A 15,443-nucleotide genomic window follows, 5' to 3' on the forward strand; every position below is an offset into this window, starting at 1 on the left:
CCACTTTAATGCTGATCAACTGAGATTTAAGAAAATGCGATGCAAGAATAATAATATACTCTATCAAGTATTCATTTTTGTGTAGGACAGTACAGCAAGAGCCTCAAATGCACAAGGATTCAAGGAAGACAGAACTCACTAGGACTAAACGAAGATGAAATCCAACTAAATCCAACAACTAAAAACTGGGTCCACATAAACTCAGGAACAAAGAAGCCACGGTCTCAAAATGAGTGCTGAACTTACTGAGATATAAAACTGAATATAAACAGATGTGTATACAGAAGACAATACAAATCACATACATCTCAACATAAAGGTATAGGAGCTTCTGCTCCTCGCATCATCCTAGCACCCTCCGTCAGCACCACCACCAGAGGACAATAATGGTTATACTTTTCCTCATGCCTAACTATGAGCTGGGCATGGTGCTCAAAACTACATGCATCATCTCCTTTAATCCTTACAACCCAAGACAGGTGACTGTCATTTTCCAGTTTACAGGTAAGGACATAGGCAGAGAGAGGGTATCTTGCCCATGGTCTCCCAGTTGATGGTCAGAGCCTGAGATATTGGGATATTATTAAGTTTAGCAGGATTACTGTGTTTATTGAGAACCCTTTAATACAATACCCTAAAATTTTACCACTCCATGTCTTATCAGTAAGCTGTGTTTTAGAGTCCCTTTGGGGACCTCTACCCCTATCATGAACAGCAACTGTTATGGTGTCCCAACATACGCTGCTAGTCTCAAGGACTTCAGGATAGGCATAGGGAGGGGGAAAGTGGTACAAGGTCCTCTAGTTTGACTTCGGACCCTACAGTAATTCTCAAACCTTCATGTGCATGCAATTTACTTGGGTGTGTGTGGTGGGGGTAACCTTGTAACACTGCAGCTTCAGATTCATTAGGTCCTGGGGTGGGGCTTGGGACGACTTCTAACAAGTTTCCAGGTGAGGCCTACGGGCTACAGTTTTGAGTAGCAAAACCCTAAACCACAAACCTCAAAGCAGCCTCCCTCTAGAGCTGAATGGGTTGATACAAGTATAGCTCCTGTAGCTATTAAAAAAGAGGTACTTTGACTCATATACTGTTTGTGTGTAACTGCCTTTGGAAACCTGGTAGGGGTGAGGTTTGAGACACAGATTGGCACACATTTCCAACATTTATGAGTTCCTGACTGTAACAGCAGTAACAGCAAAAATATGCCTATCACCTTTAACGAGTGAAAATCATAACAGAGCTCTTGAGGTGAGAAGAGATGAAGTGCCTAATTTCTCTGGCTTTCCAGGTAAGGAATCAATGGACACTGTTTTAAGTAATAAGTGGAGGTAAATACATACTATTTAAAATTTTAATAGCAGCATTAGAAGACTGACATAAAACAAGTAATTACACGTGCAACGTGGGTCACAGAGAGGGCCGTACTGGGACATACGTAGCCAGATGAGCTCACCTAGTCTAAGGGGCCAACAACCCAAACTGTTAGAAACCCCTTGCCATTTAGAAACAGCACCTCAAATTAAGCTGAACCTTTTAAAATTTCCAGTGTTTAGTAGTTTTTGACTTAGAAAAACAGCTTCAACCTAATTCCCTATTACAGCATTCAATTATAATACTTCACAAAGGCAGAGCCTCTCTTTTCCTGCCCACCATTTGTACTACTATTGTAGTGGGAAAGGCACTTCCTGGGACATACTCGATTTTCAACAAATAAATATGTGCTGAAAAAGTAACAAAAGAAGACCCAAGACTCGAGAAGGTAAAATGTATAACGACAGAACTTTTTTTAAGTCCTATAATAAAGACATGCCTGCCATTCTAGCACGTGGACTAGGAACTTGGCTCCCAGCATTATTAGTATATGTCACTAAATATTCTGGTAGTTCTGTAACTTTATAATTGGATTTAACCTACGTATCTTGCTCCGGGGCAGAAATACTCTTCCATGTTTAAACAAAGTCTTACTCATATCTTGAACATTTAATGACTAGTAACACAGGCTTAAAACATTAGTGGTTTTCTGCTAACTCCTGCCACGTGATTGTCCTTTATTGGTCTAAATTATTTTCTCTCTTGTTCCTGTATGTACACTGAGTAAACATCCAGAGCATTTTCCCCAAGAAATCGCCCTTCCACAGATTCCCAGGTGACTCTTTTCAAAATAACATATTCAGTTAATGCCAGAAAATGGGTGGGTAGCAAGTTTTATAGATTCTTTGAAAATGCCTATTAACCAGGAGTGTACATCAGAATCAACTGTCGAGTTTGCCCTACTGATTTGTTTACTGCATCACTGTTTGTAATAGGAAACAGTGAAGAAGTAAATTATAGGGGGCTAACTAAAGTACGGTATACAATACAACCATTGAAAATCAAAATAAAGGTAGCATATAGTATGCTTTACACAAGCAGGCATGGTTCCCTAAGGGCTTTATATACGTTAACAATTTTAATCCTCATAACCAATCTGTGAGGTAGGTACTATTGCTAGCCCCATTTTACACATGGGAAAGCCAGGACAGTAACTCCTTAGGTCAAACAACTTAAGAGTGGAGCTGGGATTCAACGCAGACAGTCAGGTAGTATTCATGCCCTAAATCTCTATGGTAGACTCCACATCTACAGCAGAGGGGTGTATATACACGGATGGCACAAAAGGCCCTGACCGGTTCAGCGAAAAAGCTAGTTTCTCAAATCCGTGAATATTACAACCCTGTTTTGTTCTTTACGCATGTATTAAAAATGTCTGGAAGGACACATAGCAAAGTGGTAACTGTGTAACCACAGAAGAACTGGTTAGATATTTGCAAACAGGAATTTTTCAATTTCTTTGTGAGCGGGTACTTATGACTATCATCTATGGCACACAAACATTAAAAAAAGGCACACACACCTAGTGCTATCATATCAGCGAGTAGGTTAAGGTAGGGCCAGGCATATTACTTTAAAAAGGGTTTTAAGGGACTCTAAGTCAACATTGTTTTTAAAAATGTAAAATTTACTTACCTCTAATTTAGTCTTGATTATAGTAAGACTTCATTTATTTCAACACACTTGTCCAACTTTAAACTTGTTTATTTCAACCATTTCACGGGAGACATTCAAAAACATACCACACAGCTATAGTTTTATGTCATATTAAACTCAACTTGAGTTATCTGATGACTCTGGGCCTTCAGTATGACCCACGCCAGACGTGTAGGTCGCCATTCCTTGTCCTGAGGTATTCTGTTCCTCAGGTACCCGAGTTGGAAAATCAGACAATTCACCTGGTCAAGTAGTGTATATAAATTAAGTCAGTAAAAGCTTTCGTGGAGGAGGACCTGACAATATGCAGAGTTTTCAAAACCCCCTAAATTTGAATGTGTGAGATTCTGGAAGCTGATGTTTTCAAATGTCTGATCTCAGACTGAGTTCAGCGTGACTGGATTTTTAATGTAAGAAGAGTTGACTACTTGAGGTATCCATGCAGTGTTTAAATCCCTCCACAGCAGTCCAGGAGCCCTCTGACCTATGATTTTGGTATTTCTGGTAGTGCAGTAACTCTTAAAGCAGCCCATTCTGACACTCGATTGTATAACGTATTAAGATGGCTTGTTTTTTAACAGAATTGTGGTATATTTTTCCGTGTAGATTACACCCCACTGGTCCTAGTTCTTGAAGTGTGAATTGTTTGCACAATTGATCACACAAACCCAACAACCAAGAAACGTTAATAATTGTCTTCTTACTTTACTAAACACTTTGTGTTTAATATATTTTAAATTATAAAGAAATTACAAGGAACTCCTAAAAAAATTTAATACAAAAATATTACAAGTTAGGACAAGTAAGCATTGAGATATATGACATTTGAAGAGAAGAAACATGCAGAAAAAGTAGCATAGGGTTAACATTTCATTGTTGACAGAGCTTTGGTACAGCAGAGAAAAGCACCGTAAAACTACTGTCCATAGTGTCTTTTCCTCCACTGCATTTGCAAGCGTATATACTAGGGAAACAGTAAACTTTAATTTGACCTGCTATGTATTATAATAGGTAAGAAATCTGATCTACTGTAAAGTGTAAGAACTAGGAAATTTCAAATAACCCCTTCTGCACTTGTTTTACCTCAAACTTAGACAGATTATAAGCCTTAGTTGTCCAACACTTTCGGAAAAAGTGTAAAATGCAGAACGGTATTAACAATCTATGCCATGCAATAAAAGTTAACCCTTTGAAAATGAAAGGCTGCCAGAAAGTTCTAGTAACTGCAGTAGCTTATCATTTAATAAAACGTGACAAGGCTATATGCCCATAAGTAGTTTATACTTAAGGTAATGGAAGGGAAATGTAGAAGACCTGGAAATTACAAGTTTTTAAAAAAACAAAAAATTAAAAAATATGCTCAATGATTCTTTAAAAAAGTCTCTAGGTAACTCTACAGGAGTTGGGATTAATTAAAACTGGAAGGTGCCTAGTATCTTTCCTCACAGCTTATAAGGTTTGTTAGCAACATAAGCCACTAGCTAAGGAAAAAAATTTTTAAATTATAATAAGTTTCCATGAAGAAAAAAGGGCATTAAGGATGTTGAGCACACCCTGTCCTAAAAATCTTCAACAACATGTACACATTGTTTTGTGCTCAAATGGACTCTACGCAAATGAATCTGTCTCTGTTTATGTGAAACAATGTCTTCTAAGTACAACGTTGATTTTTTAAAATAATTCAAAAGTTAACTGTTATTCCTTAGCTGATTAAATGCTCTATTAGTCTTTAATAAAAATAGTAAGTAATCCCTTCATTTAAAAAATCTTATCTCCTACGAGAAGTAATAAAATAGTAAAATTTGTAATTTTATCTATGGGCTTACTTTAAAGTGTCTATCTTGTAAAACAATATATTTATGAAATACAGTGGTTTGGGTTCTGATGGCAGTTGTTACAACTGGTAACACCAGTATGGGAGAAGAGACATGCTATATGTTATGAAGGCTAAGTCAGAGCAAAAAAGTTTATTCTACAAAAGAACACTGGAGGAGTAATTGCAATAAAATGTAAACAAGAAATTGTAAACAAGAAATAGCATCCCTCTCCCTTTACTTGACTAGTAAATAGTCTATACAAACTACATAGATATCAAAGGTTTTATATATGTACACAGCCAACATAATATCAAAATATATTTTATTCTGGACCTCTTTCAGATCTGATTCAAATTACAGTTGTCAAAGCAATACAATGCAAAGGGAAACGGCAACAACAACAACAACAAAAAATGTGCCTAGAAAGGAGAAAAGGGTCATTGGGGACAAATCATTGTGATGTGGAACCAAAATACATCATAAGTGTAATTAACATGGTCCAGGACAGCATAGAACATCTATATCAGTCTTCCTTACACAATAATCATGAAAACTGAACAATAAAGTTCTTTAACATGTACAAAAAACTGTCATGGGCTGGTTTACACTTGTACAACAGTTTTAAAGTTAACTGGATAACTAAAGAAATGATGCAGACATTTTAATCCAGTGCTATAAGTAGGCTCACAGAATTAGACCCAAAGGATTTGTAAAAATCAAAATTAGAACATTATAGCTACAATGTCAAAGTCAGGAAAGAAGAAAATTACTTCTGTATTTAGGGATTACAGAGCTACAGAATGCAGTCTGTCTGTTTTTGTTTTTAATGAGATGGAAAAGTACATTAGACTAGATACAACATGCAGAATGTTTTCTTGAACTTATCCAGAAACTCCAAAGAAAACATCATGAAACAGCTTACTAGAAAAAAAAATATGCCCTAGTTATTCACCCTGCTTCAACACTGTCAACGTAAAGGCGGAAATAAAGAATGCTATTAATACTTCAGAACTACTGATATAAGACATCAAATTTCTAAATCAGTGTATTAAAAAAGTGAACACTTTCTCTCTCTTTTTTTTGCTCTCTCTTCTACATTTAGTTAGAATCACGTTTTTTTTTTTTTTAAAAAAAAACTGATAATGAATGTGACGCGTCAGAGCTATTACAGGAAGGAGTAATTCATAACTTCCCTAACTCCCCTTCCATCCCTGCTGATTCAGAAGAAAACAAACAAACAAACAAACAAAAAACCAACCAGGGTCTCTTGTAGATTTGCTGCTATTCCCCAAAATGTTGGCATTTGCTGCCATGCCACAATGTTGGTCCACTGAAATAGGATTTCTGTGGAAACTGTCAACAGTAATTCACCAAATGCAAGTACCGTCCTTAGCATGTGAGAATAAATGCGGGTTCTATAGAAATGTACAATGTGCTTAAGAAAATGAGAACTGTTTGAAAAGAGTAAATAGCACTGCATTTGAGATTTATTTTTTCTACTTATCTAGTAAAACTTAACATTTTTGCTGACATAAGAATGGTCACTTGTGATTCCTTTAAACAGCAAAAATGCATACTCCTCTTCAGGCCTCTACTCAATAATAGTTTACATTACTCTTAACAAAATCATTCTACATAAACAGATAGCTCCTTAAAAATAGTACTCTCTCATTAAATCTAATTTGACAGAAATAAGTTTAAGGAAAAAAGGAGTGCTTTATAAGTTAAGTGAAAAAGTACAAATCTTTGGCCTTTCTCTTGACATTTTTATATGTCAAAAAGCAAAAAACCTTCATGTAATTCAATCTAATGATTACTTTTTGCACCATAATTTGTTTTTTACACCACAAAAGGAGGCACTTTCAGTATCTGTAAAAGGTGTTTAATCCTAAAACATACTTACCTAGAGAATAACTAATTAAAACAGAATTCAATACACTCTAAGACCTATTAGGAAATTAAAAGTTAACCACTTCTAAAAGTCACTTGAAAGTCAGTGATGGTACCTGATCAATGACAGGAAATTGGGAATGGAACAAATACTAAGAACTTAGGGGATTTCCTACATGGAGAAGAAAAAAGATATTCCTTTACGATGTTTAAGAGTGACAGCTGCTCTTTCCTTATTCTATTTTAATCAATGAGTATTCTATTCATTCAAGTTTTCCTTTCTATTTTTCCTTATAAGTTTCTTACAGTAGCCTATACAACAATGATATATAATGAATACCACAGAAAATCTACTGGAATCAGTAGATCTTCAGATAAGTTCTTAGAGAGAAAAAAAAAGAAGGAAAAATAAGCAAGAACCTCAAAAATAGAACTTTTACAGGCTGTGAAACTTGGTCTCTTATAATCATGTTACTGCTCAAATTAGAGGCAATCTTATTTATGTCTACTGGAGCAGCATCGTGGCACATCAGCAGGCAATGATGATGGTGAGAACAGCAGCAAAAAGAAATGACTGTATGCTCACAAAGAACCCAAGCCTACAAAATGGATACCTTTCTGATAGTTTATACTTAAAAGACCCAAGACTTCAGGATAATAAAGCTCTGTATTTATAATCTTTTATATGTCCTATTGTGGCTATTATGCTTAAGTAAAATAGCTAAAGATAAAAAAAAACAACAACAACGACAAAAAAACCCCCAAAAACAGAGAAGATGACAACACCATAAACATGTAGCTGTCTATTTTGGCAGCTATACTGCAGAACTTCATGACTATCTTTTAATCAGCTGGGGAAAAAAAGTCAATAACTGTATGCAAATGAATAAACTGTCCATATCAAAATACAAAAAGTACTATCAATAATCACCTCTGACTTTCAGATTTAAATTCAGTGCAATTGACAAATGCATCGCTAAAGGAAAATGCAGCTTAAACATACTCAAAACATTTGTGTCTATTCCTGGGAGCACATTTAAAAATTATTGCACAGATTTTTAAAATTTTATTTACTTTTTTAAAACAACAACAGAGGTCAACCACAGATGTGGACCTCCAGCAATAAAAGCAGGATTTCAAGTGCCAGATACTCAGCGTATTAGGTTTCCTACGTAAGTCACAGGGTAATAGTTCTAAATATCTATAATGTGATCGAAAACCCTAAAAACAGCTGGCACAAAACCATCATGAATGACTGCCTCTCTGGATGTAAATTTAAAAAATATTATTACAGTATCATAGTCCCCACTAACAACAACTGGGGTACACATAAAACAATGTATTGTGAAATTAAGTGTATTTATTCTCTTTACCAATAGCAAATGCTATCCTACCTTAGTAAAACCAAGACTTGCTTCAATCAATGCTGTTTTGTAAAAATAGCAAAACAACAAATGCTGAAAATCAAAGCTGCATTACTTGGGTTAAATCAGTTTCTACTTAAACTTAAAACATAGGTTAAAATTTTAGCAGTAAAAGCTTCAAAATAATTAGTGACAGTGTTATAAATTTGCCAAGCTTGATAATAAATGATATTCCTTAATTAGAATCTTTGAGACATAAATTTGACAACTCTTCTCTTCAAAATCGACACTTCTGGATTATTACATTAATCATGACAAACCCTGTTAATCACACATATAAACATAGCCCCATGCTATCATTTGTAGATTCTGTATATTTTAGCTTTTAGTTGCATGAGCACAGGAGGTTTTTGATCTGATACCTATACCTTTAAGAAAATACGTGATATTATAAACAGAGTAAAAGACATGATATAGTAGTGATTACTGAAAAAACAAAACATAGCAGCTTAAATCTATCTATTATTTGAAAAAATGTAGTCACAAGTACCACAAATGCAGAATTAGAGCAGCAGGGAGGTTAGTGCAATTATACCTTTTTAAAAAATTTTGAATCACCGCTATGTGAAAACACCCTGAAGCAAGTCTTTTGTTTTAAAGATTGTTTTTAAACTAAGGTAGCAAACATTTTGCCATGTAATGGCAGTGTTAATATGTTGTTATCTTGCTTTGTAAAAAGAAAAATAACATGAGAGATTTTTAATACTGGAGTTTGGTTACATTACATATTTAAGCTTCTACACAGAATGATGGACACTTTGAGAAGCTAATCCTTATCCAGAAACATTTTAATCTCTTAAAAAACAAAGCAAAAGAAACAAATAAACAAACAACAACAAAAACTCAAACCTACTTTGCTCCTTTTCACAATAGTGCACATTTTAACCATAATTTAGTTATGGCTACAAGACATCAGAAGATTTTTTTTTATGCATCTTCTCTATGGTATTAAAAAATTTTTTGTGCCCTTCTAGTCTTTAATTGGCAGAAATATGTCCCAAAAAAGAAACTATTGCATTTAAGCCACATCACCAAAAAACAAAACAAAAAAACCAAAGAGAAAAAAAAAAAAACCTCACAACAAAAAAAACAAAGCAAAAGCAAAAACAAAAAACAGAGCATAATACCCTTTTACTGATGTGTCTTACAGATTGACATGACCAAAGTCATATAGTTCCATTTAATTTCCAATTCCCCCTTCTACAACATGCACCAATCGAATATATGCTCTGGGAGCCATAAATGTACCAAACATCTATCTCTTCAAAAGAATGCATTAAAATATTTTTAAGAATTTTTTGTTTAAAAGGTGAAAAAAATATAAACAAGAAACTGATTCACTCCCTTACTTCATGCATCCATAAACTAAACCAAAAACAAAGTTTAAAAGCAAGAACAAACTACTGCTGCAAGTTTTTGTAAGTCCATTTTCTCTGTACATACAAACTGCTAAACTACTGAAGGGAAAAAAGAATATAATCCATGGTGTCTGCTGATTCAAAGGGGAGAAACAAGGCTGTCATTAGTATCCAAAAACTCGTACATGTATGGGCTGCTTTTATAACGCTTATTTTTTTCTCTCTTCTGTTTTTCATATCCAAAACTTCTAAATGCTATTTTAGGGGCACAGCAGATTAGATTCCAGCACTTGGTGAACAGAATTCACAAGCTGTGACAAAATTCTGTCATCTTCAGGGTGCAATTTTGTTTATATACACTGTATGTATATATTTCTCTTAGATTTGGCTGTAGTGGACTGGCCATGGTTCAAGTGGGACTATAGCAGTACTTGGGTCGGGGACAGTCATTTTGGCTATATACACATTCATAGTCGGTCCATGGCTTCCAACTAGTAGCGCTATTTCCGAAGGTCTAATACACAAACCTGTAAGAAATTAAAATAATCAACCAGTGTGTAAAGAATTTCATTGTACACTTTTATACAGTTTGGAATCTATTTCTTAGTTCCAAGTTCACGAAACTGGTAAAACAAAAGTAATCATAGCAATGGGCACCAACAGAAATCAGATAAATTGTCTGAAAGCAGATGGAGTTAACAACCATGGGTTAATACTACAGAGGAAGAACCATGGCTAACATGCTGAAGATTTACTCTCTGTTAATTAAAAAGTAGAAAAAATATACTCAAAATAGACCATTTTCTATCTCTTGGATCTTAATGAAAGATACTACAGATTGCATTAAGCTATTGCTTCAGTAAACAGCTAATAGTTATCCCCCTTTCCATCTTCCCTTGGCTTTCAGAACTTTAGAAGCCATAACTAGTATTTCTGTGAATACATGGCCAACCTCATCCTGAAAGTCTCTTGGTATCACACATTCCTCAATGCAGACCCAACTGCCTGTATTTCCCCTTCCCTGGGCCACCAACACTCTTCTGCAAGGAAGAGAAGGCAAAAATAGGCATTAAAAATTCAAGTCTCTCTCACAGCGCTACACTTAATTTCAGTGATGAAGTTTTACACTAAAAATAACTGTCCATTTCTTGATTATGAAGGCACTCTTCTGGCAAAGATAGCCTAAATTCTGTTTACATTATCTGAATGAAATGAACATAAAAAGTATAGAGCCTTCAGTAAAAAAGGTCAATACCCATATCATAAAATTTATTTTTTAAAAAGAACCCTTTTGTAGTCACTACCACAACAAGCCACATTTATTCACTATGCTTTCTCTCTTTCTTACACACACACACACACACACACACACACACACACACATACCCTTTGGAAACACTTCATTATATACTTACTGAACCATCTGATGCACTGGCTCCAACCTTGTCTCCTGCTGCATTCCAACAAACTTCAAAAATTCCACCTGTTCCCCTATAGCTGTGAACTAGAGCACCTGTCTAAAATAATGAGAAGCGGAATCTTAAAAATAATATATTATTATATATGTTCAAATACTGAGGTAAAATATAATATGGCTTTATTTCTAGCAATCCAATGTAGGATTTAGCTTCAACTTCAACATAAACAAGTTCTGAAATACCAGAAACATAAAATGATGATCCTTTTACAAACAGACAGCACTAGCCTGCTCTCAACAGATCACACACACACACACACACACACACACACACACACACACACACACGGCTTCTCCAGTATTGATAACCATTCTTAGCTAAGGTATCTTTGCTCTCTTTGACCCTAGAAGTGCCCCTAAGCTAGGAGAATTATAAAAGAAGCTAAAAGCGCATATGTACATTATTATTGAAAGATGTTTTTAAGTTAAAAGAAAACAAAGTACAACCAGGAACACTACCAATTTCATCATCAATTTAGCCGACTCATAAATATAACTCAATTATTTTATTCCTTCGGCAATGGAAACCAAAATCATTCAGCTGCCATTCAATAACTGAAACTTAGTACAAAAATGTATTCCCCTAGGAAACCAGTTATTAAACAGGGCAAAGGTCAGAGGTTCTGCTGTGAGAAATGAAAAATATGCTTCCGGTGTTCTGTTCTGACAAACCAGAAAAGTATCTCACAGCTTCATGGTGAACTAAAAAACTCAAACTGGAAGTAGCAGAACTACCTAAACACAACATGGAACCAAGACATAACCTTCTGAGACAGCCAGCCCTAAGCTAATCACTAAGCTAGAAGATCACAAAATTTCTCACAATTTAAGAGATTAATGAAAAAGCACGAGTACAGGGGGCCTTAAGTATCTACAGTTAATTAGAAGAGAATGGAGTGGCGCCGACGAGATCTAAGATAGGCTGTTGTATAGAGAGTAAAATCTACAGGATTGTCAATTTTGGGGTTAAAAACCGACACTGTCTTTCAATAGTACTTACCAATTTCTAAGCTTGAATCAGGCTATAATTGAACCGAAAAAGCATGGTCAACAAGCCAGAGCTATCACATTAACAAAAGCCAAAGGATCCTCAGCACCTACTCAAACCTCTGTTCTGACCAGGCTGTAACAATTTAACTGTCAAATGCTTAGATAACATATCATCCAAGTAATGAAAGAAAAAAAATAGATGTACATATTGACAAAGAGACAATTACTTTCTCCTGCACTGAAAGCTCACAAGATGCATTTTGCTATTTTCAAACTTAAAAGAAAAAAAGTAAAATGACATTTTGATACACAATAGTGATACAACAAAACAGTATGGTTACCCAAATGCCCTCAGAAGTCTAGCAGTATCTTCCCTTAGAACTCTACAGTTCTATACCCAAATTTTATTTTAAATTAATTTACTCAAAATGGAGTGAATGAGTGATGGAAAATGTATACAACCGGCAGATTATCTAGAAAGCCTCTGCTATTCAATCAAAACAGAAAGATTGGGAATTCCCTGATGGCCCAGTGGTTAGGACTCTGTGCTTCCACTGCAGGGGGCATGGGTTCAATCCCTGGTCAGGGAACTAAGATCCTGCAAGCCGGTAAGTAATTAGAAGCAATGAGAGGGCTCAGCAGGTTTGATGGAGTCAACATCAACATGCCAAAATTCATAATGTTCCAAACATGAGCCACCACAAGTAAAAGGAATATTATTTTTTAAAACATGCTAAACACAGTAACAATAAAATCCATAAGGCATCTCAGAATACATTTTGTAAAAAAGAAGATCTTTATGAAGAAATTATAAAACTTTACTGAAGGAAAAAGAAAAAGACTTAATGAGGGGGAATAACAAAGTTACAGTCACTAAAATTAAACTAACAATGCAGGTACATACAAATGTATCAATCAATGGAATACAAGAGAATCTATGAACAAAACATACAAGAATGTAGTATATGAAAGAAGTGACATTCTGAAACAGTGAAGGGACAGTAAATAGTGCCAAGAAAACTGGTGATCCATAAAGAAAGACAGAATTAGAACTATACCTCACACCATATATAAAAACCAATTCTAAGGGAATATAATATAAATGAAAAAATAAAACAGTGGGAGTATAAAATGAAAGAATCATAATGCTTTTATTTACAAAAAACCTCAAGAAGAATGAAAGAGAAACCGATAAAAAAAGTTATCTGTAGAGGATCAAGAAAAAAATGGGAGCAAAACTTCTCAGTGTATACCTTTTTATAATGGGGGGAGGGTGTTGGAGACCATTTGAATGTATAACTTAATCAAAAATAATGTGGGAAAATGATGATTTATGCAAAATAGGCTGACCAACTATGGTGATCAGCAACACAAAGAGAAATAACCCACAATAACTTACTGTGCATATAATACAAGCAGTAAAGATCTGATTTTTGAACAGGGGGTGGGGCAGGGAGAGTCACATGACTGATATTAAAGAAAAAGTATTTGGCATGTAAAAACTAAAACACTGAAAAGATTAAAATAATGAAAGCAACAAAACTGTTTTCTCCATTTTTAAGAAAGGATCTCTGTAGCATTGTCCCTAAAAAGGTGGTACATAGTTTTAAGTTCGTTTCTGATAAATTATGTGCTCAATCATAAAACCTTGTCCTTTAACACATTTTTTAAACTGCTCATATATACCTTCTCTGAAGACAATTCTTTTAGAACATAAAGAAATGGTATCATTTATCTAAATAAATGCATCTTAAACTCTCACATTTCATGTCTGCAAAACTGTTGGAAAAAATAAAACAGAGACTCTAAATTTTGGTCCATATTATGAAAATCTCACTTCAGCTGGTTTCAATCTTTACTTAGCTATAAATTCCCCCCAAAAAGTGCTCATATAAAAATGAACTGAATTAATGACACAAAAGGAATGACAACCAAAACTAAAAAAAAAAAATTTTGTTTAGACAAATGCTTCTTATATTCTTATATAAGAATACTTGACTATTTAAATAACTTGGACATACCTGTGTGTTCCAGATGTGCACACATTTGTCAAAAGAACCACTCGCCAGATACCTGCCATCAGGACTGAAAGCTACACTGTACACAGGCTCTTGGTGTTTTGTCAGAGTATGGATGCAAATTCCTCGGTCTACATCCCATAATCTAACAGTAGAATCAAAGGATGCACTGACAAGGGAGAAAAAAAAAGATTTTATAAGTAATGAAATACTCTCAGCCCCACCCCCAATCTACAATATTCAGCCATTCCTAATAGCTAGCCATGAATTCCTCATGAGAAGCAGACGGTGCTGTTGGGAAGAAAGTGTTCTGGAAACAAAGCTAATCGGAGACATGACAGCTTCATTAAGGGCATCTCCAAGTCTGTAAACTGGAAAACATAAATGAGCTAATTCACTGTATTCCTTTTCTCTTTAAGTAACTCCTTTATATTGACCCACGGTTTTGAGATGCTACATTAAATATGTTTTTAACTTATTTTTTTTTAATGCTGAAAAAACTTTATTGCATTATGCCTCAATTACTTGGGTTTTAATCAATATTTGATATTATCAGTAAATTATCTGCTATCTCCAGATACAAATATCCATTATGACCTGAAATAATAATAAAACTCTGTGTCTAAAGGTTCCCATTAAAAATATATATATATTCCTTATAGGATACATTCCCATTTCGTGGAATTTTTCCTAATTTTCTGTCATATTTATAAGAGGTTTTCTTTGTAAAAGACTCATAAAGGAAAAGCAAAACAGAAATGTTACCTTGCTAACATGAGGTTGGCATTTGGATTATTTGTCCCTGGCCCTGTTGGACTCCACTTGATAGTATAAATTTCTTTATTATGTGCTTGCAAATCATGGACACAGTTGTCTTGTTTCATACTCCATATCTAAGCAAAAAGGAAAAAGGCATGTAATTATTTTTCCATACAAAGGGTACTTTTATAATATCATCTTACCAGTCCAAAATATAGCGGTACACCAGAACAATAGAGATCAAGAGAATACATACAAATAAATTAAAATGTAGAATATATTTAATATTTATCTTTTAAAAATGACAAATTAGCTTCAAGTCCTTTCTAAATATTCACTATTGTGAGGCTTCAGGATTCAATTAACTGTAGTTCTAAGATTACTTTTGATAGCTTCAGATGGTACAAACTTCAAGATTCAGTAAGTTCCTCAGTTAATGATCCTACAATGTTTAAGGCATTAGTTTTTATGCTGTCCTTTAAAATAAAAGATCTACATTATAAATTCCTCTTAGAATTTAGAATCAGGAACTATTTTGCAATCAGGAAGAGAAAATAGATAAGCAACATACAGATAAATATAATATGATTCATGTTGACACCAAAGCATAGGCAATGAAAGCAAAAAAAAAAAAAAAAAAAAAAAAAAAAAAAAAGGGGACAAAAAAAAATTTAAAAATT

At 34.5% G+C, this 15,443-nt stretch overlaps 1 protein-coding gene across 4 annotated transcripts in view; it reads right to left on the reverse strand.

The window, feature by feature from the left end:
• Positions 1-5,152: 5,152 nt before the first annotated feature.
• The window catches only part of TBL1XR1 (TBL1X/Y related 1), a 180,603-nt gene continuing 170,312 nt past the window's right edge, over positions 5,153-15,443 (reverse strand). For all 4 annotated transcript variants that reach the window (XM_024755139.1, XM_024755141.1, XM_024755140.1 and 1 more), the window contains 4 exons: positions 14,770-14,897; positions 14,008-14,173; positions 10,935-11,036; positions 5,153-10,046 (listed from right to left, as the gene is read on the reverse strand). In XM_024755139.1, the coding sequence (XP_024610907.1) occupies positions 10,020-10,046; positions 10,935-11,036; positions 14,008-14,173; positions 14,770-14,897 (423 nt within the window). In that variant the 3' untranslated portion in view covers positions 5,153-10,019. The remainder of the gene's footprint in view (positions 10,047-10,934; positions 11,037-14,007; positions 14,174-14,769; positions 14,898-15,443) is intronic.

The sequence above is a fragment of the Neophocaena asiaeorientalis genome, unplaced genomic scaffold, assembly GCF_003031525.2.
Source record: "Neophocaena asiaeorientalis asiaeorientalis breed wild unplaced genomic scaffold, Neophocaena_asiaeorientalis_V1.1 scaffold188, whole genome shotgun sequence".
Lineage (NCBI taxonomy): Eukaryota > Metazoa > Chordata > Mammalia > Artiodactyla > Phocoenidae > Neophocaena > Neophocaena asiaeorientalis.